At 51.2% G+C, this 21087-nt stretch overlaps 7 protein-coding genes across 7 annotated transcripts; 3 read left to right on the forward strand and 4 right to left on the reverse strand.

Moving 5' to 3' along the window:
* Nucleotides 1–676: 676 nt before the first annotated feature.
* Nucleotides 677–1633, reverse strand: CPAR01_00409 (uncharacterized protein; the record flags this gene model as incomplete). The annotated part of the gene is made up of 1 exon (XM_060484701.1): nt 677–1633. The coding sequence occupies one exon, from the start codon at nt 1631–1633 to the stop codon at nt 677–679; it is 957 nt and encodes a 318-aa protein (XP_060355558.1).
* A 1138-nt stretch (nt 1634–2771) lies between these two features.
* Nucleotides 2772–3578, reverse strand: CPAR01_00410 (oxidoreductase-like protein; the record flags this gene model as incomplete). The annotated part of the gene is made up of 1 exon (XM_060484702.1): nt 2772–3578. One exon carries the CDS (start codon nt 3576–3578, stop codon nt 2772–2774), a length of 807 nt encoding a protein of 268 aa, XP_060355559.1.
* Nucleotides 3579–4204: 626 nt separating this feature from the next.
* CPAR01_00411 (uncharacterized protein) lies at nt 4205–6363 on the forward strand (the record flags this gene model as incomplete). Its single annotated transcript, XM_060484703.1, has 2 exons — nt 4205–6176; nt 6230–6363. The coding sequence occupies 2 exons, from the start codon at nt 4205–4207 to the stop codon at nt 6361–6363; spliced, it is 2106 nt and encodes a 701-aa protein (XP_060355560.1).
* Nucleotides 6364–7116: 753 nt separating this feature from the next.
* Nucleotides 7117–7854, reverse strand: CPAR01_00412 (uncharacterized protein; the record flags this gene model as incomplete). The annotated part of the gene is made up of 1 exon (XM_060484704.1): nt 7117–7854. One exon carries the CDS (start codon nt 7852–7854, stop codon nt 7117–7119), a length of 738 nt encoding a protein of 245 aa, XP_060355561.1.
* Nucleotides 7855–9206: 1352 nt separating this feature from the next.
* CPAR01_00413 (uncharacterized protein) lies at nt 9207–11795 on the reverse strand (the record flags this gene model as incomplete). Its single annotated transcript, XM_060484705.1, has 6 exons — nt 9207–10472; nt 10553–10931; nt 10986–11137; nt 11190–11271; nt 11320–11515; nt 11564–11795. The coding sequence occupies 6 exons, from the start codon at nt 11793–11795 to the stop codon at nt 9207–9209; spliced, it is 2307 nt and encodes a 768-aa protein (XP_060355562.1).
* An 895-nt stretch (nt 11796–12690) lies between these two features.
* On the forward strand, nt 12691–14462 carry CPAR01_00414 (uncharacterized protein; the record flags this gene model as incomplete). The annotated part of the gene is made up of 4 exons (XM_060484706.1): nt 12691–12903; nt 12969–13226; nt 13284–13670; nt 13725–14462. The coding sequence occupies 4 exons, from the start codon at nt 12691–12693 to the stop codon at nt 14460–14462; spliced, it is 1596 nt and encodes a 531-aa protein (XP_060355563.1).
* Nucleotides 14463–15262: 800 nt separating this feature from the next.
* Nucleotides 15263–21077, forward strand: CPAR01_00415 (uncharacterized protein; the record flags this gene model as incomplete). Its single annotated transcript, XM_060484707.1, has 4 exons — nt 15263–15773; nt 15841–16388; nt 16442–17190; nt 17642–21077. The coding sequence occupies 4 exons, from the start codon at nt 15263–15265 to the stop codon at nt 21075–21077; spliced, it is 5244 nt and encodes a 1747-aa protein (XP_060355564.1).
* Between the last annotated feature and the right edge of the window lie 10 nt (nt 21078–21087).

Below are 21087 nucleotides of genomic sequence, written 5' to 3' on the forward strand. Positions count from 1 at the left end.
GTTCAACTTTAGCCCAGTCAGCATTGAGTCATGAAACGGCGAGAGTCTTCCCAATGTAGATTTGTCGATGTGGAGAGCTTCAAGTATGATGACATGCCAATTTAGACCCACTCCTTCCCGACCCTGGCCGCGAGAGCCGATGGGACTGTTTGCTGCTATGCTCTCGGCTGTCAGTTGACTATTCTCTCCACTCAAAGACGAGTAGGTTGTTGGCCCTGATCGGGTCATGTACAAATTCACATGCTCGGTCTCATGAAATTCTTGCTTTCGTACTACTGTAGAAATGGTCTTTGGGCGCAATACGATGGGTCACCATATGGCACATCTTGAGTGGCATAGACTATCGTGTCTTTGCATAAGCTCTGGGTATCCCTTGGCGATAACTCATCAATCCCAATAAACCTCGTGTTCCCTGCCCTCGGAAACGCAGCAATTATCCTCCCAAAAAAGCAAAGCTCAAGACCAAGCTTGGCCCAAATATAACCTAGAGCGTCTTCAGACGCGCGACTAGAGCCTCCATGAGCAACTTTCTCAACTCCTGGTCCCGATACGATCCCTCCGGCGAGATGTCCTCCTTCCACTGAATGATAGCCTCGCTGACAATCAAGTACGCCGCCCAGAACGCGTCAAAGATACCAGGACCAACGCCAGGCCGCGGGAAGAAACGCTCGTTCTCCTAGATGTATCCCGCCGGATCTCCCACGAAGCCGTCGTCGTTCCCATTAGTCGCCAAATCGTCCATGTTCCCCAATCCACTGACCCAGAGCTGAGGCTTGTCCTGCGTTGGATCGTACGCGAGCCGGAACTTGACGTTACGGGCGTCCTTCTGTAGATCGTGGTGAATGATAGCGAGAGCGGTACCCATCTTGCGCGCGAGCTCGAGGACGCCGGGGCGACCGATGAACTTGAGGAGCTGGTCGAGGTAGGCGGGTCGCGTCGCGAGATTCGGGTGTTCTTTGAGCATCTCTTTGACCTCGGGCGGCTGCACCAAGCCAAGCCAGATTTTCGGGTGGAGATTGTAGTTCTCTGGCATTGTGAGAGCCTCTTTCTGGAAGTCGCGGCCGACGGTGTGGTCGATGATGATACGGATGATGGTCGGCTTGATCGGTCGCATTCTCTGCATGACGAGTCTACCTTGCATTTCGGGAAACGGTTCCATGAGCTGATCGGGAATGTGGCTGGAGCCGTCCATGCCTTTGATGAGCTTGAATTGGCGCGGCGCGGCCGGGAGTACGAGGCGCGAGAGGTAGGGGTGGTCGACTCCCAGGATCTCTTGGACTTGCTCGTGAAGCGCGTTGGACCAGTGGCTGAGGAGCGTCGCAAACTCGTCGGCAGCAAAGAATCCTTTGCTCAACTTCTGGTAGGAGGATCGCTCCTTGAGGGCCTTGCCATCCTTCAGCATGTATACCTGCGTCTCCCACGCCCTCGAGTGGTAGATGAGGCGGAGTCGGGCCGAGTGAGCGGGAGGAGAAGGCGGGCGAGCCCTCTCGTGGGGGAGGAGCAGGTCCTCCGGCGGATCGAGGTTTTCGTCCTCGTCTTCATCGTAGTCGTCATCCGACGAGGAGGAGGCATCTTCCCAGCCCTCCTCCTCGCGGATGACCGGCAGCGGAGTGATTGTGCCTCTGGATGCCATCTTTGGTGGTGGTGAGATGGTTAGTCTGGAGAGGAGGAAAAGAGGGAAGAGGATGAGTACCTTAAAAGGTGACCATTGACACCCTCAGGTGCTTAGTCGTCAGTATCCGCATTCTTCCCACGGGTTTGAGAAACCCTAATGAGGTCGGCTTTGATGGATCCGGCAGGCAGGGCGAAGGCCAGCTTGTAGACGGGACGTTGGAGTTTTGCAGGCTTGCGCTGGCAGTTAATAAAGGCAGGAGCCGTCTCTTATCACTTTCCGTGACCAGGTCGTTCGTATTCGAAACACCATAACGAATACGGAAACGATGATGAGCAGTGATAAAAAGCAACGATAATGACATGGAGCATAGACAGTGATAGGAACTTGAGGAGAAAATCCAGAAAGAACAATGGGCAGGGCAACAATTGTGACGGGGTCTTTTGAGAAAGGCATTCAAATAGCCTGTAATTGTTCACTGTTGGTGATGGGCTGCGACCACTCGGGTCTGCGATGATCCCTGGGAGCGAGTCACCGCTGTGAGGACCGTGGCTGCCGTTCAAATCCTGTTGGGAGACCCTTTCATAGTGCCGCAGGCGTGAAGACATTGAAAGAGAACACAAGAAAGCAGTCTGAAGTGTGAGTTGAAGAAGGCAAGTATAATAATGAGACGAAATGTAAGAAGAAGGGACGGCATGGGGATGAAAAACGATGGAAACCAATAAGGTCAAGGCAAGAACGAACAGTTGATATCTGACACTGAGAGTTCTGCTCGAATAGTTTGCAAAGATCAGGGCCTTTGCGAAGACGTACTTTATCCCTCAACTTTGAGATGTGACAAATCGGCCTAGATGGCAGTTGTGCCACTCCTGATGCTCTCTTCCCCAACCCCAGTTTCCTATCTTCGGCCACATCTTGAAGCAAGACAGGAGCCGACGGTTGAGCCGAAAGGCGGCAAGGGCGCATGTGGTGGTGCCTTTGCGAGTAAATATCCCGACATCGCAGCTTTCAGAATCTAATACGATCGTGATATAGTGTATTGTAACAAATGTCTATGGATGACGCTGATGATGGCTTTTGAGGATGGTTGCCTCCGACGCAAGCTATGAGACGAAAGAGAAGAAGGTAGAAAGGACCGAAAGACCAAGTTCCGTGACCCTCAGCCTCCAGTTGTACCTTCTTTTTCATGTACAGCTTTCAGCTTCTTCTCTGTCTTCATGAACTCTCGAATGCCTACCGGGACATCGTCATAGAGCTTCTCGTCCCACATATTCTTCGCAATCTTGGGATCCTGCGGCACCCAGTTGGTATCGGAACCGCCGCCGTCGTCATCCATGGTATTCGAATCATTCGCGCTCGCGCCTTGCTGCTCCTTCAACTTTAGCTGTGCCTCCGCATTCGCCGCCGACCAGTCTTCCATCTCCTCCCTGTACCGTTCCCACACACAATTGACGCAGCCGCTCATGCAACAGTTATCCGGCTCTTCCGGTCGCGGGGGAATAACCACCCCCGCTATCGTCGTGCTCTTGGAACGCAGCTCCTCGAGACGCTTCTGGCGCGCGGCAGGGCCGGCTAGGGCGGAGCCGAAGACAATGGCGGCCTTCTCAGCCGCGGTTTGCGGCGGCGGCGTCGGCACCGGCTGTGCGGAGAGAGCTTCAGCAACGGGTTCGGTGGTTGGGTTTGGGTTTGGGCTTGGGCTTGGGGAGGGAGGCGACGTCTTACGGCCTTGCTCCTGTTTGTGGATGGAGGAGTTTGGGGGCTCCTCGGGCTTCACATCGGGGATGGGTTGAGGGTCGTTGAGGATCGCATCGTAGTAGGCGCCCAGCGGGTGCGCTTGGGTCTGAGAGGGCTCGATGGGTGCCGGGCCGGTTTGCGACTGGCTCGTGACGAAGGCACCTCGGGGCACACGGGCGATGCGCGGCACGAGAGGCCGGAGGCGGGGGAGGAATCTGGCGGGTGCTGACATATTCGGTGTGCTCCGTTGGTGAGTCCAGATCTAGGTGGGTTGAAGCTTGGAGATGGGCATTGTTGGGGTTGAGTGAGGCCGGCCTGCTGTCACTGCAGAGGCGAGAGAGACTAGGGCGATGGGAATGCGGTCATCAAAGCCTCGGACGTCATCGGTCTCAATCCGTTGCTTAGGTAAGGTGAGAGTATCATCACGTGCTCTCGCGTCTGGACTTGTCCTCCGTACCCATGTGAGGTCAGGAAGGGACCTGTAGTGGAAGTTCAAACAACCTCTTTCATTGGTAAATAACGGAGAAAGCATGGCCGCAATAGTGCTATCAGCATTATAGACCAAAAAATAAAAAACCGATTTTAGATACGGTAGACATTGGGCAAGATTTGGAGCATGCTTGTACTAGGTAAGACACACGCTTCAAGGAGCTCTAAGAGGACCTCCCCTGTTTACTTCCCAAGGTCCGCCCAATCAGGAAAGCGGTGGAGTCGCATGTACACAACGCGCCGCCTGTGCACCCGCTGGACGAGACCGTCGCGCATCTTACCAAGGTCGACTACCAGCGCCGCAAATTCAACTCGGGCTGCCAGCTCCACGCTGAAATGCTTCAGTAAAGCCCAAGACAACCATTGAGCATGGAAGAGTCTGCGCCGAAGCGGCGGAGGGTTTCTCCCCGCCTTAGCAAAGAACGCGACGAAGACAATAACGAATCGACCACTCCGCCGGACCCTCCCCCACCACGATCGCGAATACCCAGGAGACCTTCCTTCGCGTCGCCAACGAGAGCAAGCCTGTCCCGGACGAATCCCGATATCCTGCGAAGAAGAAGTCGAAGTCTGAGCCCATCAAAGGCGGGTTCCAGCAACCCATCAACGCAATCTACTACCCAAGATGTAGCTGGCGAGGGTCCAGCCGCTCAACCCGAGAGCCAGGCAGAGCGATTCTTAGAAAGAGGGCCTGCGCGTCCAAGGAGTAATATGTCGGGATCAACTGCGGTCGAATCAACCAACCTGGGCTCTCCAGCGCGGCGGATGGCTCTTGAATCGAGGGTGAGCGGAGCTCTGGCGTCTAGGCCACGCCGATCTGGTGGCATACCCATTCCGAGACCACTTCCTGAACCTGGACCCAACGACGATGAGGACTTCAACCCTTTTGCTGGGCGCGTCTTGAATCGAACGCCCCCTCGCCACGGCGCCGGCCTTGGAAGAGCACCTCCCCGCCAGCCCGAACCTGAGCCTGACCTCGATCAGGAGCCCGAACTCCCGCCTACCCCTACGCAAAGGGGCCAGGCTGACCCTGTGGTCACGACACCTCCTCGTGGCATCCACGATACACCCTCAAAAAAGAAGCGGCGAAACCCTTCACCGTCTAAGAGCTCGCCACTGAAGCAACCGCCTCTTCGACCACCCGAGTTCTCTCAAAAGGCGCAGGATCCCTCCAAGAAGGCCATGGCACGGGCTGCCCGAGAGACGAGCCCGACTCAGATGGAAAAACAGACAAGGTCAACAACAGGCCCTTCCGGAACACACGAGGCCCGTGGAATACCAGTGCCTGATCCCTACTCGGAGCTCAAGGAGACGAGAGACGCGCTTCAGGCGGAACTCGCAAAGTTAGAGGCCGACCTGGAACTTGCAACTGATGAAAACGAGCGAATACGTAAGGCGCAGTCTCGCCGATCCGGTGATGTGCAGCCTTTGGGACGCTCTCGTCAAAATCAACTCCTCGACTTGCTCCGCCGTCACCTCGTACCACCGGAGAAGGAAGCCAAGCCAGATGCTGCACAAGGATGGTTCGACATGGCCATGAACCCAACATCATGGCTTTCGTTTGGATCCCTAGGGCAAGCTCAGCTGTCCATACCAAAAGAAGAGCCAGAGAAACTTCCTGCTCCTACTTCGCACCACCCCATACAGATGACGGCCGTCGACGAGCTTCCATACCTTCAAGCCTTTACCCCCTTCGAAATTTCAGCGACAACGAACATGCTGCCAAAGGAAAGCGATTCCGATCCTCCACTACGGAAACACAACATCGTTATTAGGTCGGCTAATCCGGCGGGTCTCTTCATGGCCAAGATGGAAATGACTGTCGACACGGAGAACCTTCAAATCAAAGAGCTTGCAGTACCCCGCCTGGACCCCGCAGCCGTCGCGGAGCTCGGCCCTTTCGTCGAAAAGGTCACAAACGGAGGCTCCAACACTCACATGAACCGGAACGTCAGCGTGGTGACTTGGGCCATGTCCGAGTGGTACAGAGTAGCCGTCGAGAGGGCGAACGTTTGGCACACCCTCGACACCGAACTCGGCGACAAAGAAAAGCTGGCGCAGAGCGTGGCGAGGATACGGACACGACGGAAAAAGCGAAGGAGAAAGGACGACGATGAAGAAAATAGTCAAGATGCGGATGGTGCGACAGACAGAAACCGGACTGAGAACCTGCCTCGTTCAGTACTGCTGCCTCATCTGGGAAGAACAGCGTACGAGATTCCGATACCGGGTGCCGTGAAGGAAGAAACATCGTGTTTGAGATTACAGTGGCGGATTGATTTTGACTGGACGGGTGAGGCGCAAAGCAAGGTTGGACTGGTCATTGGCATGCCCGGCAAGTGTGAGTACCCCCCAAGGCTGCCTTACGTCACGTATTGGACTAACATCAGCTAGGGCATTTAGGTGACGAGCGCGGTTCATTGGCAGCAGCGTCCAAAGTATTTGAAAGATTTGTTCAGGGTAATGAGGGACCGATGAGGGCGGTACGAACTGTTGTTGCATTGCTGGCGGGAGACGCGTTGTCTTGAAAGGATACCTAGTTCTACGCAGTGCTGGTTATACAGAAATAACTTCATGCGTTAAAGGGACATAGTCTGCAAACCCAATGTTGATGGGGTTTCCATAATCTAGAGACTTCCCAGTCCGTTTGCCTGACCTTAGGATCGACCTCTCATCAAGTAAACAAAGGTACTTGGTTAGTTGCGTATGCGTATGTCGATCATCATTGTCTTCTTATAGAGAAGGAAAGAGAAGGACCACTCTTACTCCTACTTATAAAGAGCCAGGACGAAAAAAAGAGTTCACCCCCCCGGTGCCGATTCAGGGGCTACATCTCTTGGTGCTCATGCTGGGACTCGAACTCGGGATCTCGGTAGCCTGTCGTCGAGTAGGCTGTGGGCGTAATTGATTGTTGACCATAAACCACTCCACCACCCAGCAAGTTTGACCTGACCCGTCGACCTAGACGGGCGCCTGCTAGCTGGTGACAAAATTGGAGTTGAGGGGGTCTATTTGGGCTTGATTGGTGGCGTATTCAGTTGACTGGGTGAATACACATATCAGTAACACAACAAATTTACACGTGGCGAGTTTTTCACGTTGATGGATTTTACTTCTATTCGGCTAGACTGTCTACGGTCTCGCAACCAGTTTTACCTACTGTTGAATGCAAACTTTATACTGAAGGAGCTGTTGACTTTGCCCCTTTTCTATATCACCAGTAAGAGCCCCATCTTAGGCTCTCGAACCCAAGCAGGAGACGCTCGTGCCGTTACTAAAGTCTAGTAGGAAGAACCGCCCCGGCCGCCGCCAACACCACCGCCACCGCGGCCGTATGGTCCATAGGGACCATATCCTCCACCATATCCGCCTCCACGTCCACGGCCTTGACCGTTGGGACTACGGGTAGGACTACCATTAGAGCTCTCGTCATCGGAGCGATAGCCGTTAGTATAGCCGTTGGTATATCCGTTGGTCATACCGTTCTGGGTAGTAGAACCACCGCCGCCCCGCCCATAGCCGCCCGGTACACCGAATGGAGCAGCAGGACTGTTCCGGTACGCATCGCTGGCACGGGGACCTCGACCGGCGGCACCAGACATGAATGCTGATCCGCCGCCATTTGAGGGGCCACCTCTACCGTAGCCTGCGCCGTTCATATTAGGCCCAGGAGAGCCGCGGCCAATACCCGCGTGGGTGAACGGCGGGCTGCGAGGAGCAGGACGCATTGGAGTCAGGGGGTTCTGCTGTCTGTTCCCGTTGATCCCAATCATGCCATTGGGGGAGGGGCGAAAGGGGATGTTAGTTGAGCCACCGTTGATACTGGGACCGCCGCCGTAGGTTGGCCCGGAGAAGCCTGCGCCGTTGTTGGCGTTGCCGGTAAAAGCTGCGTTGTTGCGGGCGGCGTTCTGGTTCATGTGCCAGTATGCGTCTAGGACGGAGAAGCCGTTCATGTTTCCTGGGGAGAGACGGCGTGGGGGTGTGTCCCCATTGTTGGAGCTGCGGCCGCTTCTGGACATTGTGTTGAGTTCAGTTCTGGGGTTGTGGGCTTTGGGTCTTGATGACTGATGTTGTGTGTGCTTTGTGCTTTTGATGGTTTGGTTGTTTGGAGAATCTGCAACGTTCTTGATGATGATTCTAAGAGAGAGCAAGGGGTTGGTTCTATTGCTTCAAGATTGTTTATATAGATGCTGAAAATATTGAAGTGAATGGCTACTGGCGGACCTCGTACAGTGAGTAGAACGTTCGTGATGCGGTGGTTTCTGCCTTGAGAGCTCATGTCGGACGGAATCTCCACCAGCCATTCACTGTGCTACTCGAGTAAGTGCTTCCGCATCGTAGAAACCTGAAAAGTGTCTTTGTTGAATACAGACGCTTATAGTTCCTCTTGATTCTCTATCATTACTCGAGCAGGCATCTTCGAGACATCATACGCATGGATGAACAAGTTTGCTTCAGTCCAGCTACTTTCTGATGACAAGAAGTCGTTGAGATTTCACGCCTGACTTTTCAGAGTAGTCTTACCAAATTTGGGCAGCTAGGCCCGATATTTGCAGATCTTACAATCCTAGGTATCGATATAATAACAGGAAGATGCAAGAATCATGTTAATACGCGTAGCTTTGAATACAGCAAATGGGTGCGCCCATCCGATGTTAGATGTACACATTTTGATGTTATGAGCAAACCAAAATCGCAGTTCGTAGTCACTGCCGAGGCATCCAATTCAATCAAGGTGGTAGATACATGATCGATATAAAGTCCTTGTTTCCAAAATAGGCACATATAATTAATAAAACCATCGTGATCACTTGAAGCTTCGTACTCGGACCAGGTTACAAATGGGACCAGACCTGGTGATCGGCCAAAAGCCGATGGTTTCTCGAATACATATCATCTCAACACTTACTACTTCTCCTTTTGTTCTTCTTGAGGAGTAGAGCATAGTCATACAAGCGAATATATTCCACGTTAGCTAGCGGTTCAAGGCCCATGCCTGAGTATCCTCAACCCGCTGATGCTGAGAAAGAAGACCAGCAAGCCAATTCTGGAAGCCACGACGTTTACTGAGCGTTTCAATCATCATTGCAAGGTTCAGAGTAACAGTGACCGCAATATTCGATCTAGCTACCGGACAAGTGTTCAAGTCGAGCTCGAATTGTGGTTTCAACGGCTTGGATTTCAGACTGCCGTCGAGGTCGGATTTGGACCGTTGCTAATTGAAGTGATCATTGATCGCGCTTAAGGCAACTACTAGCTGTTTTAAATGACCAGAGTATGGAGTGAAGATCATCACGCGCTAGGATGCGTCGCATTTTTAACTTCTTCATTGGGTGCATCAATAACGTAACTTCGTCATCAGTAGCTGAATCTAAGCTTCCACTGATGTGTGCAAGGAAGCTAAGTGTTCTCCCGTCATGAAAGGGCAACTGTGAGGCCGTTCTGACGTCTCAGGATTCGACACCGCAATGTAACGTTGACAAGCCATTCGCATCGTCGACGGCCTAGGCAAAAGTTTAACCGGCAAACCATCTGCGCCACTTTCGGCACGGTCGCTAATGAGCCTGTTGAGATCCCCAAGACTCTGATTGGGGATAACCTTTGGATCGCTACCAGCCAGCGATCCCAGCCAGGCCTTCAAGACGTCAACACCTCGTTCAGGAATTTGTCGTACGGAAGCCTGTTCAGTCATCTCCAGCCATGGATCGTTGAACGGCATGGCCAGGCAGTATGGAATATTGCTGCCGAAAAAGTTCATTGGCATCGGACGAAACATGCGTCGTCGAGACTCGGCAAGCTTCAAATACTCCAGAATCCAGGTCGCCTCGTTCAAGTTCTCTGCCACTTTGTTGGTGTAGTTGGAAATCCGAATTTGATGCTCAATGAGGGGTTTGTCCAAGTTGCACAGGAACTCAGCCTCTGGCCATTCGTCTTGAAGTTTGTCCAGGTCCCCTTTGTCGGCCATCCTCTTGCGGACAGCATCGATGAAGTATTGCTCGAGGCTGTAACTGTACACAGATTCACCGGTCGTTGGGTCGGTTGTCGGCGTATCCAAGAGTTCGGCCTCGACGGGGATGTACTGCATTAACTTGAGACGTCTCCAGGAATAAATCGGATTCCAAAAGTCAACCATCTGCAAGGCGTTAAAGGTTTTCTCCGAAAAGAGTTGACATCGTGCCGAGTCTTTGTCATCTCCCAAAAACATCTTCTGAGCAGTCCATACGCCATGCGCATCATCCACAGAGCTTTGAAGGATAACCCAAGGATTATCCCCTTCGCCCCATTGCTGAACAGCGAAGTTGACTTGGGCTCCTCCACGAATATCCTCTTTGCCATTTTCGAGAGTTCCCATGAAGATCCCACCGGCAAGGCTGTTCGCTGGAACAACAAGTTGTGCGTCTTCCACATTGGCTACCTCCTGCAAGGTGCAGAGCTTGAGTTCCCGTGAAGCCCAGAGATAAGACGGCCCGTCATACTTGAAAGATGAAATGGAGTACCTTCTAAACCATTGTTCTTGAGTCAGATACTTCTTTTTGTCCTTTTTGAACTGTTCTTTGTTCCAGGCCGTCAATGCAGCTGGAGTCTCCTTGAGTATGTGGGCAGCTAGCCATTTGTCGTCATCAAGACTTCGATTGGGCTGGAATTGTCAATAAGCACACTACAAAGGGTGTGCCTTTTTGGCGATACCAAGTGGCAGTGGAATGGAAAATAACTCACCAGAAGATCGCTGTATCCTCTGAGCATTTCATAGCTGAAGAAGTGATCCGATGGTACAATGTTGGCATTGTTGGATGTAGCAGCGATGTTGATATTGGTCGTCAGGAAAAAGTGCGCTGCCCAACGCTGGATATTATCCGGGCATGTTTTAGTCCCTCCTTTCTCCGTCAAAAAATCCTTGTTCCGTCGGCTAGTAAACCAGACTCTGGCAGAGTCCAGCACTATTCTTTCGAAAGTCTCACCAGATTGCACACTTGCACCGTAGAGAGGGGGGGATCCAGGATAAGTGAGCCATCTCGCCTCCGTAAGCTCTGAAATGAGCTCTTTATCAAGAAGATCTGTCACTCCTCTACCTCCAACAAGCCAGTGCATCCAAGGCCTATAAACCGCGTTAGCAAGCACCTTGGTTTATATCAGCCCGATGATAACTTACTTGTGTATCTCTTTCATGACGATTCCTCCATTAACATGACCATTTAAAGGACCCAGGTATGCTTTGCCTGGAGCATCGAAAGCATCCATTGAAGAGCAGAGATATACCCAGCCGTGCTGCGTTCTGGCTTCATCATTCATGATAAGATCGCGCTACCATCTCAATCAACTTTGAACACTTAACAGGAAATGAACTTCAACTTACAGCATAGTACCTGAATTGACCATCCTCACGCGACCAACTCATGATGTGGAGGATATCCTTTTCGGAATGGATGGAAGAGGAGCTGATGTGTTAGCCCGAAAGACAGCAAACTGTTGACCCGTTTACTTACGCTGCTATAAGCACAAACCAGGGCGCCCACGAAACAGACCCGATTGGTGCCTTGCCATCTTTCTTGTGGTTTGCATCAGTGGGAAAGATGACGGAGATGAAACGAAGCTCGGATCTGAACCAGGATTTCTGTTTGTTCCTTGGGACTGTTTGACCGTCTGCGACGGCGTAAGTCTGCAGGATTATGTCTGGATCCTCTGCCTATCGTTAGAATCAATCAGTCCTGACGAGAAAATTTTACTCACCCCAAAACTGGGTCATCAGCTCATTGTACGTATTGTGCTTCCTGAACGCTTCATCAGTCTTTAGTCGTTTGCCCCAATAATCGATGAAGTCGTCATTGAGTTGTTCAGGCGTGGCGGGCGTGTCTTCATCAGGATACGGTTCTTTTGTCTGTGGCTTTATTCCACGAATGAACTTTCGATACCAGAGTGTCTGGTTGATATCTTCATAATTCCCACGCTTAGGGTCAGTCATTGTGTCTCGTGTGAGTGATGGGACAATAGTTGCTGCAAAAATGTGGCAAGGAGCGCTTGAAGATTTATGTTGAGTTCAAAACTCTGGATGTCTACCGGAACAGGGTAAAAGAACGCGAGTAGCCAAGTACATTGGTGAGACAGCTGATACACTGCAAGCAACCTCATCGAGCTTCATCACATCACGTCTCACTCTAGAGGCAATTGAAGCCAGCGATACAGATGTGCAGTGCCTTAAGAAACGCTAGTGTGTGATTCAAATATGCGGATGTCCTCTGAGCTGAATCTTCGTAACCAGTTGAATGTGTCCGATTAGCAAACGAGCCTTTTGTGGCTTGCTCTAGAGAGGCTGAATTCCATTTCCGTCAGAGGCTAGGCTCGGCCCATTCATTAGCTTGTGGTTTATGATATGTAACCAAAACCATCGGCGATACCCCGCACACACCAGACTATGGACCAGACATAACCTTTCCCAACATGGGTAAAGGCTTGTGACGACGTAAGCCTCTATCTTGCACTATCAACTCTCGATGAGCGTTTGATTCGTCAACGTACGCTATGTGATGATGAGACATATCAGAGTCAACGACTGTGTCTCAATACGAGCTTGTAAAATGACAGAAAGTGCAGTAGGCTAGGTTCATCAGCCGTTCGATCTCAGCCAGCCTCAGAGCGGCCAGACTTGAAAATCTGGAACAAATGTATGCATGGTGTATCACATAGGTCGGAACATTGTTTCCGGCCAATTGTAGGAAGATTGTTACTTTCATAGTATTCGAGCATGTCCAGAAGATAGAGCGAAGGCATTTCTCTTTAGATATGCACTTCATTTCACAAGTTAACTTCCGCTTCTCACGTACTCCTTCCATCTTCACTGTCGTCAGTTTTCCGCCGAAATGTCTGAACTCAGAAAGCTCGACAAGTTTCATCCTCCTGCCTTCTTGGATGATTTTGAGGGTGAACAGCTTGAAAGATGGTCCAAGACTGTTGACGGTTGGTTCGGTGACGAGATAGCAGGCAGACTCCCAGGGAGGAAGATTCTTACTCAGTTCTTTAACCCTCGTCACTTTGCCTACAACTCGTCTCTGCCGCCTGTACCCATCACTTGGGTTGGCTTCCCTCTGAATGCAAGTTATTCACCAGCCTTCTATGCACTCGTCTAAACGGTTATCAGGTCAGAATTAAGCAGCCTACGGATGACGCTCGATGGGCATACGCGGAGGATCCGGAAAACCAGCGAGCTCCTTCAGAACGCTTGGATCCTGAGATTCTGAAGTTCCATAAGAAGAACGAGCAGACGGGGGAGGATGAAGTTGTTGAGGTACCTCGACAAAGGGAGGATCGTTGGGTGATGGACGAATACTTGGAATGGTCTACCAAAAAGGTTGATGGAGATGTTCAGATTGTGAGCTTCACTTGCGAAGGTCCAGAGGTAAGTTGCAGCCAATTCTTCTTTACAAGGATGATCTTTGTACTGACTGATGACTAGTACTGGGAAGAACTTGCGAAGTATAATCCCATTCTGACCGAAACTCCCATTAGGAACCCAGCAACCCAAAAGCATGAGAGGAACAACAAGATCCTCAACATTTATAAGAAGCTGAACCCCGATTTTGCACATGAGATTAAAGGAGATCACCTAGTGGACGACGAAGGTAAATACAACATCTATAACAGGTGGAATGGCCACACCAATACTGGCACCATTGCCCACCTCATCCAAATCAACAATAGCCTTAGTGCCGAGATTGACATCGCTGCTCAAGCCACTGTCACAAGGACCGACTTGGTGTACGGTGAACCTATTACCAACATGCTTACCCTTTGCGGAGATGGATCTGCCTATGGTAATCCGAGCAGGAATTCTGACCCGACTGTGAGAGACTCTGTTGCTGTTCGGTGAGAGCTATTCGAGGCTAACGATTTGTAGATTGGTGCCGCAGTCAACGAAGTCTGTCGTTTGGCTCGCGATACAGTGTGTCACATCCCGGTCACAATCTCTGTCAAAGATCCTGTCGCTCTGTACATGTACGACGCAGACTTCTCGTCCTTCCTGTTAGATCGCACCGGTAAGCGAAGAGGAAACGTTCGAGAAATGGTGCCGGTTCCCGAAGGGGTCTTTGACTGGTGTGACCGTGGTGATATTACCAAGAACATGGGCCTTCATCTTCGCGTGTCTATTCCCAAAGGTCTCAAGACTGATGACAATACCCGCGACCTTAATCTGAGCGATCTTTTTGACCAAAACAACGGAGGTCGCTACGTGCATTATGGAAGCCAATTTGCCGATTACATCTTCATGAGCGTTTCTGGCGTTGTTGGCCCGAAGCCAGAGCCTCGGAAGGATGGAGAAGCGTGGCCTGGAAAACCTCAGCCTGCACTTACCTACACTGAGCCGTACCTCCAGAAGCCGTTTATTGAGCCCAAGGTTTTGGGGAGTCCTGTTCTCTTCAAGATGATGGGAGAGGTCGATGCGGTTGTCACACCTTCTGATCGAAAGGGCGACCCGAGGGTTGAATTCAATGCGGTTGTCACAACTTCTGATCTAGAGGCAATGGATCTGAGAGTAGAAGCAAAGAATGGACCGTCGGGCTATATGGGGATGCCAGAACCCGGTCCTCCTAACGGGCCGGACTACCAATCCATCACTCCGAAGGCTATCTATTAAGCCAATGGGCAGGAAGCCGAGAGAAATTGCCGATTGATGGCTTTGACTGCACCCAAGTATTGAATCCTTAAAGTTGTATTCGTTAGGCCCCCAACATGAAACTTCTTAAAGAACTCGCCAATGTTGGAGCTCATATTTCCCTGACTGAAGCTGCATATAAGCTGATTGGATCAAACGGCTTGTTGCTTTATATAAGATTAACAGTCGAAGACCCTGTATTTCCCATTACACTATCAGCTTACAGTGACGATGTCTGCTATAAACCAATGCGAGATTTCTTCATGGGATTTTAACTGCATACAGCCATGTTCTTATGTCTCGTATTCGGCGAGCTACATGCTTTCAATAGTCACTCTGCAGAAAGCTCAGCTGCCTAGCTTAGCTCGACGCCACCTAAGACGCAACTGGAGATCTACGGTTCCAGACTTTCGAGTGACTGATAGAAAGTATGTCTCTCGGCGACTGATCGATTATGAAGAATCAATGATGCAACCAAAGAGAATTTTGTGTGCCAGGACGGGATTTCAGCCCGCCACTCATATCAATGCCAGCCATTTTGGAACTCGTGAGGTGCGCCTTATCTGTGACCCTTTGTTTAGAGCACAGAATGGTGGCAGACTTATCAATCAAGATGTGTCTTTAGACCCCGCACTATATATGTTGGATTACTGACTGCTTATGATCGCATACTTCATTCCTCAAAAATCTCCCTTTGTCGCTCAGCCTGTAGCGATGTCAATTTCTCCCTCCATTCTAATTGAATCCAAATTCTTACCCATCACACTCTCTTATTGGTAAAGATGACTAGTCTTAAGTCCCCGGTATCTATGGAAGACGTTCAAAGGACACCCAACTGGGAGGACGACATCTCTCCTCTCATCAAAGCGCCCTACTGGGTGACCAAGAATCCCGAGGTAATAGGTCAAAGGTGGATAAACGAAATGCTTTACTGGGGCAAATGGGACCTTTCCAACTATGACGACGTCAGGAAAAGGGCACTTGGTATCTACAGACATCTTCGCTCTAAGTCAATGCCCGTAACTCGAAACCCAGATCATTATTGGCCAGAGAGTGCTCTCGAGACATTTCGCATGTGGGCAAACAATGGTTTCCCGCGAGACTCCGACTGTCAGCCTACAAAGACCTCTGTCCAAGTCATTCCTGAGCCAAATGACCCGCCGATAACCTTCAGAGTGAGGAAAGACATCATGAGCCTGAGCCGCGAGGAACTCGTGGTTTACCAGGCCAAGCTAGACGACATTCTCGGCGCTCGGGAACTAGGGTCTAAATGGCAGGACTTGGGACTTCTTCGTGAGTTTGATATCCTGATGAAATGACAGGATTAAATGAAAGGGAATTAGCTAAACACATATGGTAGATGCATACTGGTGTCTTCACTATCAAGAAGCCACGTTCCTTTGGCATCGAGCTTATCTGCGATATGTGGAAGAATTGATCGACTTCCCTATTCCTTATTGGAATGGATATGCGAAAGAAGCTGCATGTGCAACATCCAAGTTCGCTGGAATTCCTCCAATGTTCCTTGAGCAGACCTATCAACACCCGGGAGGCGAAACCAGACCGAATCCGCTTCGCTTTGCCAAAGCCTTGGACGGAAAGTCAAAAGATGGACCGGGTAATTTTAGTACCGTGACGCGGAATCCAATATTGACGCAAGGCCCAACAGCTCCTGGTTGGAAAGAAAAAATTGAACTATTCAAAATTTACCATGAGCAAATATCCCATGCCCTGCAGCAATCAACCTATACAACATCAGAATCAGCTCAGCACTTCGGAAAACCGTGGGCAAATATTGTTGATTTCAGCGACAAGCAGCCTGATGAAGACTATCCGTTTCGTTTCGACTTTGATGGTCTGTTTGAGCAAGTTCACGACAACTTTCATGGCTGGGTTGGCAACGACATGGTAAGCTGTTTAGTCCCTGGTTGAGCTGGTCGCTATTACTAACATAACGCTAGGCCGACAACACTTATACTGCTTTCGACCCCATCTTCTTATCCTATCACGCCAACATGGATCGACTGGCCGGTGTTTTCATGGACGCAAACCCAGAGAACCAATTCACTTCTCGGTTTCCACTGCAGCCTTTTATCAACAATGGGACCAGCGTCAACTATGATGACACGCGCCGCTGGCACTATACCACTATTGGTGATATGGCCAAAGACACACGTGCATTAGGCTACATGTATGGCGAGCCTGCAAGCTCTGATTTTTCCACAATCAAAACAGCTGAAGAGAAAGGTATTCGTTCTGCTGTATCAAGTGGGGGACAAGCTATTGTCCTGCCGTGTGGTTTGCCGGGTAAGAAGAAAGATTCTTTCGACATTGACTCTCCCGACAGTTCTGGCTCAAAGAGGCTCGTTCCTTATGTTGTCTTTACTGAAGTTGGTTGCACCGTATCCAGCTATAGGATAGACATTTTTACCCCTAAAACCAGTTCAACGTGTTCAGATGCTATGGGAAACCACGGTTTTATCGGTCAGGTCACACGGCTAGGGATGGGTCGAGGAAGAGAGGATTCAGGACCGCCGAACAAAGGCAGATGTCGCAAGCCAAGTGCAACTAGAGTTCTCCCCGCTGAGAGTTTCCAGGATCAGCTCTCTCAAGGAGACAAGTTGAGGATCATTGTAACAGATCTAGAGACAGGCAAAAAGGTTGAGGAAGGAGAGTATATGCAAATGTCAGGGTTCGTTCCGAAGCTGGTGTGGCTGCCGGTCAATTGAACGGAATTGTGGGAGGAAGTCTTGGCTTACCCGTCCCTAATTTCTTTCTCATTAATCAAGGCCTGAAAGTGACACAAAGATTCGAGATCAGTCGAAACTCACATGAGGGATCGACGGACACCTGGGCTATGTATTGGCGCAAAGATTGCTCACACCATGACACGGCAGGCCGCATGCATGACGCCGGCTAGTTATTGGTCAAGAGGACACCATAGCAACTACCATATGCCGGAGGCCAGCTGAAATAATAGCAGAGACAACTTGATGTGGATATTGTGTGACCCCGCGTCGACGCAACTGGAGAAAACAAACTTCAACATTGCGGCAAGCCGCCGCAGCGCCCAGCCTGTTCGCTCAGTTCTTGTGTTGTATAAAGCGCCATGGCCCCCTTTGATTTTTCAAAATTGAAACAATATCTTCTCTCACAATTAGAAGCCTCGCAGTTTCATCGACATTAACAATGGCAACATTGAATTCTCTCAAGCGCGATCTGAAGCAGCAGGCCGCATCCCATGGATTAGTACATGTAGCACCCCGGCCTTTATCTGATGCACAATACAGCGCTGGCTTTAGTTTCTTCGAACCAAGTTCTAGATGTACGGCATACCGAGACTTCATCCTCCCTCAACTATGTCAGCTCCTCACCCCAATTACTCGCCCGCGTTTGGGCATCTCGGTTCTAGAGATTGGACCTGGACCGCGGAGCGTGCTTGAAGATCTGCCCCATGATATGAAGCGAAAGATCAAACGGTACACTGCTTTTGAGCCAAACAGTCTGTTTGCTTCGAGATTAGAAGCAGGCCTTCTATCAACTGAGGAGGCTGCCCTGCCATGTCTTGAGACGGGCCCCGACATTAGGAAGGCTCCATTCGATCCTGAGAATTCAGTCAAGGCCCTGGGAGACGATAAGTTTGATATCGTTCTGTTTTGTCACAGCATGTACGGCATGACCCCTAAAGAGGACTATATCTGTGCCGCACTTGGTCTTCTCGACGAACACACAGCAAACAGCAGAGCCATACTTTTCCATAGAGATGGCCCGCTCGGCCTGGCTAGTCTGGTCCCTCATCTAACCTCCAACTTCCCGACCGGTAAAGTTCGCGTAGCAGACACCAACGATTCGCTCAACTCTTTCGCCTCATTCATTGCAGGCTTTGTACCAAAGTCTGACAAAGTTCTACAAGAATGGCGGGAAAATTGCCGCGCAGTCGGCCGCCGCGACATTGACGACCTCGTTTTCGCTGCGCCTGATATCATGATGACCTTCTCGCGACACTCGACCGCGCTACCAGAATTGACTTCACAATTGCCGGTAACTGCTGGGGACGTGCATGTCAAGAATCGGGAAGCTCGTCTCTATTGTCCCGCCTCTATGATCAGACCAGGACACATTCATCAAGTTCAGGAGTGTGTTCGATGGGCTTTGGAGCACCGAACTGCGTTGACAGTCGTGGGTGGTGGACACAGCGGTCATTGCGTCTGGCCTCAAACTGTCGCCATTGACATGAGCGCCTTCAATCATGTCCATGTTGTTACAGGGGAAGCCGGACGCCTGGTCATGGCCGGTGCCGGTAGCAAGACGGGAGACATCATCCGCGAGACCATGGCAAAGGGGCTCACTGTGCCTCTGGGGTCTCGGCCAAGTGTTGGAGCAGGCTTGTGGCTTCAGGGCGGCATCGGACATCTGTCCAGGCTTCACGGGCTCGCTTGTGACGCTATTGTCGGTGCGCTTGTCGTCAGCGTCAACTCGGCAAAGATTCTATGCATCGGTCATGTACCTGCGCAACACCAGCCAATCGGTGCCATACGCCCAGAGAACGAGGAAGAACTGCTATGGGCTGTCAAAGGAGCGGGAACCAACTTTGGGATCGTCATTAGCGTTGTTTTTGCGGCACAGCCGGCCCCAGCGTTCTTGGTCAGGAACTGGGTCATACCGCTGCGTGACGGCGATGAGGCGCAACGCAAGCTTGCCGAGTTTGACCGGGATATTGCCAGTCAACTTTCTCGGCATAACTCTGCTGACGCTTATCTATACTGGGACACTGGAAAACTCCATCTCGGCGTTACCATGTACGAAGCTTCGACTGCTGGGGAAGTGCCTAGAACACCCATGCCTATCCCTACACCCGTGGCCACGATTCTGGGTCCGGAGCACAACATCAAGATCGTTGACAGCGTCAGCCTCTTTGAGACTGAGATGTACATGTCAGGTATGCACGGCGGTCACGCTGGAGGCAAGACATCTTCCTTCAAACGCTGCCTATTCCTCAAGGATATCGGAAGTGCCATGGTTGCAAACGCGTTAGCATCAGCCGTCCGGACTCGCCCCTCTCCGCTCAGTTACCTTCACCTCCTCCAAGGCGGCGGAGCAATCCGTGACGTGCCGGTATCAGCCACCGCCTTCGGCTGCCGTGACTGGGATTTTGCCTGCGTCATCACCGGTGTCTGGCCCCGCGAGCAAGACGGATCTGTTGCTGCCCGGGTGGCGATGGAGTGGGTCTACACCGTCGCCGAGACCTTGCTACCGCTCAGTACCGGAGTTTACGGTGCCGACCTTGGACCGGATCCCCGGGATGCAACGCTGGCAGCTAGAGCCTTCGGTTCAAACGGTCCTCGTCTAGCTCGCCTCAAATGTCTTGCAGATCCACGTCGTGTACTTGCTTACACCTGCCCTCTCCCACTGCGACCAACTGAACCAGGCCTCATTATCGCGGTTACTGGGGACAGCTGTGCCGGCAAAGACTACTGCGCTAAGATCTGGGGTGACTTTTTCAACCGATGTGGCAACATTGCGCGTGTTGCCAGTATAAGCGATTCCATCAAGCGAGAGTTCTCGGCGGTTGCGGGTGTGGACTTAGATCGATTGCTCAGCGACCGAGAGTATAAGGAGAAGCACCGGCCGGGCTTGACGGCGTTCTTCCATGATCGCGTACGTGAAAACTCTCATCTACCAGTGGATAACTTCCTAAACGTTGTCTACGGCGCTGCTAGTGCGGATGTACTGCTCATTACAGGCATGAGGGATGAGGCACCTGTCGCAACTTTGGGCCACCTCGTGCCGAATAGCAGACTTATTGAGGTTCGGATCAGCGCAGGATCTAGTGTCAAACAACTTCGGCAAGGATTCTGCAATGACACAGAAGGTCGCGATGGTTCACAGAAGGAGGATGGCAAGCGAGCAACGCGTGTAAGGGACTGCAGGCCCAACTTGTCTTTCCACAACAACATCGCGGGAAGTGACAATGTGAGAGCCTTCGCAGAGAATCGTCTCTTTCCATTCATACATCAAGACCTAAAACGGCTAAGCGATATGGTGCGTATCATACCAGACTTCCCAAGTCCTGGCATCGACTTTCGCCACATCCTCGACATTGCCCAGACACCGGGTGGTCTGGCATTATGCACCTCTCTCTTCCAGTCTCACTTCACGGGAATTTGGTCAAATGTCAACGCCATTATCAGCTGCGAGGCGGGCGGCTTCATCTTTGCGTCAGCACTGGCGTTACAGGTTGGTCTACCCTTGGTCCCGATCCGAGAGGCCGGCAAGCTACCGCCGCCGGTTGTTTCTGTCGCCAAGTCTGTGTCCCACATCTCATCGGGGCCGAACATGCTAGGAGGGAGAAGATTTGAGATGAATCAAGATGTGATTCGGAGTGCAACGTCAGTTCTGATTGTGGATGACGTGTTCGCGTCTGGAGAAACAGTGTACGCGGTTCTAGAGCTGTTAAAAAAAGCAGGAATAGAGGCTGAGAGAACCAGTGTGATGACTGTGGCTGAGTTCCCATGCCATCGTGGCAGGCAAATGTTACGTAGTCGTGGGTTTGGACGAGTTAGTGTTCAGAGCCTCTTAATTTATGAAGGGCTCTGATGAAATCAGC

This window comes from Colletotrichum paranaense (genome assembly GCF_030867605.1).
Source record: "Colletotrichum paranaense strain IMI 384185 chromosome Unknown Scaffold_1.1, whole genome shotgun sequence".
Lineage (NCBI taxonomy): Eukaryota > Fungi > Ascomycota > Sordariomycetes > Glomerellales > Glomerellaceae > Colletotrichum > Colletotrichum paranaense.